Source organism: Buceros rhinoceros, unplaced genomic scaffold (assembly GCF_000710305.1).
Source record: "Buceros rhinoceros silvestris isolate BGI_N320 unplaced genomic scaffold, ASM71030v1 scaffold19278, whole genome shotgun sequence".
Lineage (NCBI taxonomy): Eukaryota > Metazoa > Chordata > Aves > Bucerotiformes > Bucerotidae > Buceros > Buceros rhinoceros.
Genome location: NW_010426528.1, coordinates 11,892 through 13,757, shown reverse-complemented (window position 1 = coordinate 13,757; position 1,866 = coordinate 11,892). Strand labels below are relative to the sequence as shown.

At 49.4% G+C, this 1,866-nt stretch overlaps 1 protein-coding gene across 1 annotated transcript in view; it reads left to right on the top strand.

Moving 5' to 3' along the window:
* Nucleotides 1-1,864, top strand: part of PMPCA (peptidase (mitochondrial processing) alpha) — a gene marked incomplete at both ends in the record, with an annotated part of 4,102 nt that extends 2,238 nt beyond the window's left edge. Inside the window, 5 exons of the mRNA XM_010141554.1 lie at nucleotides 203-321; nucleotides 756-846; nucleotides 966-1,028; nucleotides 1,255-1,399; nucleotides 1,701-1,864. Coding sequence (XP_010139856.1) covers nucleotides 203-321; nucleotides 756-846; nucleotides 966-1,028; nucleotides 1,255-1,399; nucleotides 1,701-1,864 — 582 coding nt within the window. The remainder of the gene's footprint in view (nucleotides 1-202; nucleotides 322-755; nucleotides 847-965; nucleotides 1,029-1,254; nucleotides 1,400-1,700) is intronic.
* Nucleotides 1,865-1,866: the final 2 nt, after the last annotated feature.

Here is a 1,866-nt window from a genome sequence, read left to right as displayed (position 1 = left end):
AGCAGGAATTCCAGAATACTGTTATTTCATTGCGTAAACACTGGCACTTGCTGCTGATGCTGCAGCGTTTTCACTGGCGGTGTGATAAAGGCTCTGACCTTTACCCTCTTCTCGTTTCTTTCTGACTCTTTTCCCCTCTTGCCTCACCCCAGACCCTCGGGCACTCTGCGGTCAGCTGACTGCATTTCTTGTTGCAATTCAGGAGGAAGATTTCATTCCCTTTGCGGTGCTGAACATGATGATGGGAGGCGGGGGCTCCTTCTCAGCTGGAGGGCCTGGCAAGGGCATGTTCACCCGGCTGTACCTTAATGTGCTCAACAGGTTGGTTTGCTTTTCTGTGTGAGGGATGGCAGAACCTTCTCCAGCAGGTTCAGAGGGGAGGCCTCACCTCTTGAAAGCCCACACCTCCAGGTTTTACATCAGCTCATTCTGTGGGACTGGTACTCAGCGGGTGTTTGGAGAGGGTGCAGGTAAAGGGCAGAAGTGACCAGGAATCGTGTTCTCCTCCACCAGCCCTTATTCCAGGGAAGTTAGCAGAATGGGCAGCAGGTCCAGTGACAACAGCTCTGTATTGTTCTGGGTTTGGTCTCCAGGGTGTAGTGGGGAGAAGAAAGTAGGTAACAGAAATTGTCAGAGGTGAGGATTGACGGTTCTCACTGGCTGAACAGGAGCGGGGAGGGAACTCGCTGTCTACGTCTAAGTTTTAGATTTAAATACTGCATTTTTTAAATTGTCAATACTCTGTATTCTCACAGGCACCACTGGATGTATAATGCAACCTCTTACCACCACAGTTACGAGGATACAGGTCTCCTGTGTATACATGCCAGTGCCGATCCCAAACAGGTCCGTAGCCCTGTACTCAAAGTCCGGCTCCTTGAAAAGGAGTTGCAGCACTCGTTACCAGGCAGCGATGGTCACAGAATAAGCATCGTCCTAATCTTCCAATTATCCGTTCTTCCTAGGTGCGAGAGATGGTGGAAATCATCACGAGAGAATTCATCCTGATGGCAGGAGCAGTCGGAGAGGTCAGCACCCGACTTGCAGACTGTGCTGAAGCAGTGCAGTGCACTGGCCGTGCTAGGATGAATTTCTGTAGATAACACTTTAGTGTCTCTGTGAAAGAATGAAGTAGCTTTAACACCACATTCACTAAGAGGAAGGTGTTGCCAGAGCTCTTATGTGGTATCTTGTCCTAGAGAGCAGCGGCCGGACGTTTTTGAACATCCGTTTGTATTTGTGGCTGATTTACAGGTAGAGCTTGAGCGAGCCAAGACGCAGCTCAAGTCCATGCTCATGATGAACCTTGAGTCTCGGCCAGTTATCTTTGAAGACGTGGGAAGGCAAGTGTTGGCAACAAACACGAGGAAACTACCTCATGAGCTCTGTGCCCTCATCAGTGAGTAGACAATGCTCTTCCTTGACCAAACTGTTGGGTGGGGGGAGCAACCTACAATATATTGTGGCACAGGTAAACTGCCTTAGAAAGCCTGGGGGGTAACTACTGTAGGTAGATATTTCAAACTGATCACAGTTGCTTTGAAGCTCCCACAATTCGTTTTTTTTGTCGGAAAGGAGAAACAGAAGCATGGTAGAGAAGGTCTAGAGTTAGTGAGTGGTTTTCTGAGCATCACGATAAAGCTGCTCTGTGCCACTCAAAGTGTCGTTGTCACAGCTCTGGTTTGCTTCCTTTTCTGCAGGTCAGGTGAAATCCTCTGATATCAAGAGAGTGGTCACCAAGATGCTTCATAAAAAACCAGCCGTGGCTGCACTGGGTGACTTAACAGATTTGCCCACGTACGAACACATCCAGGCAGCGCTTTCCAGTAAGGACGGGCGACTCCCTCGGCTGTACCGGCTCTTCCG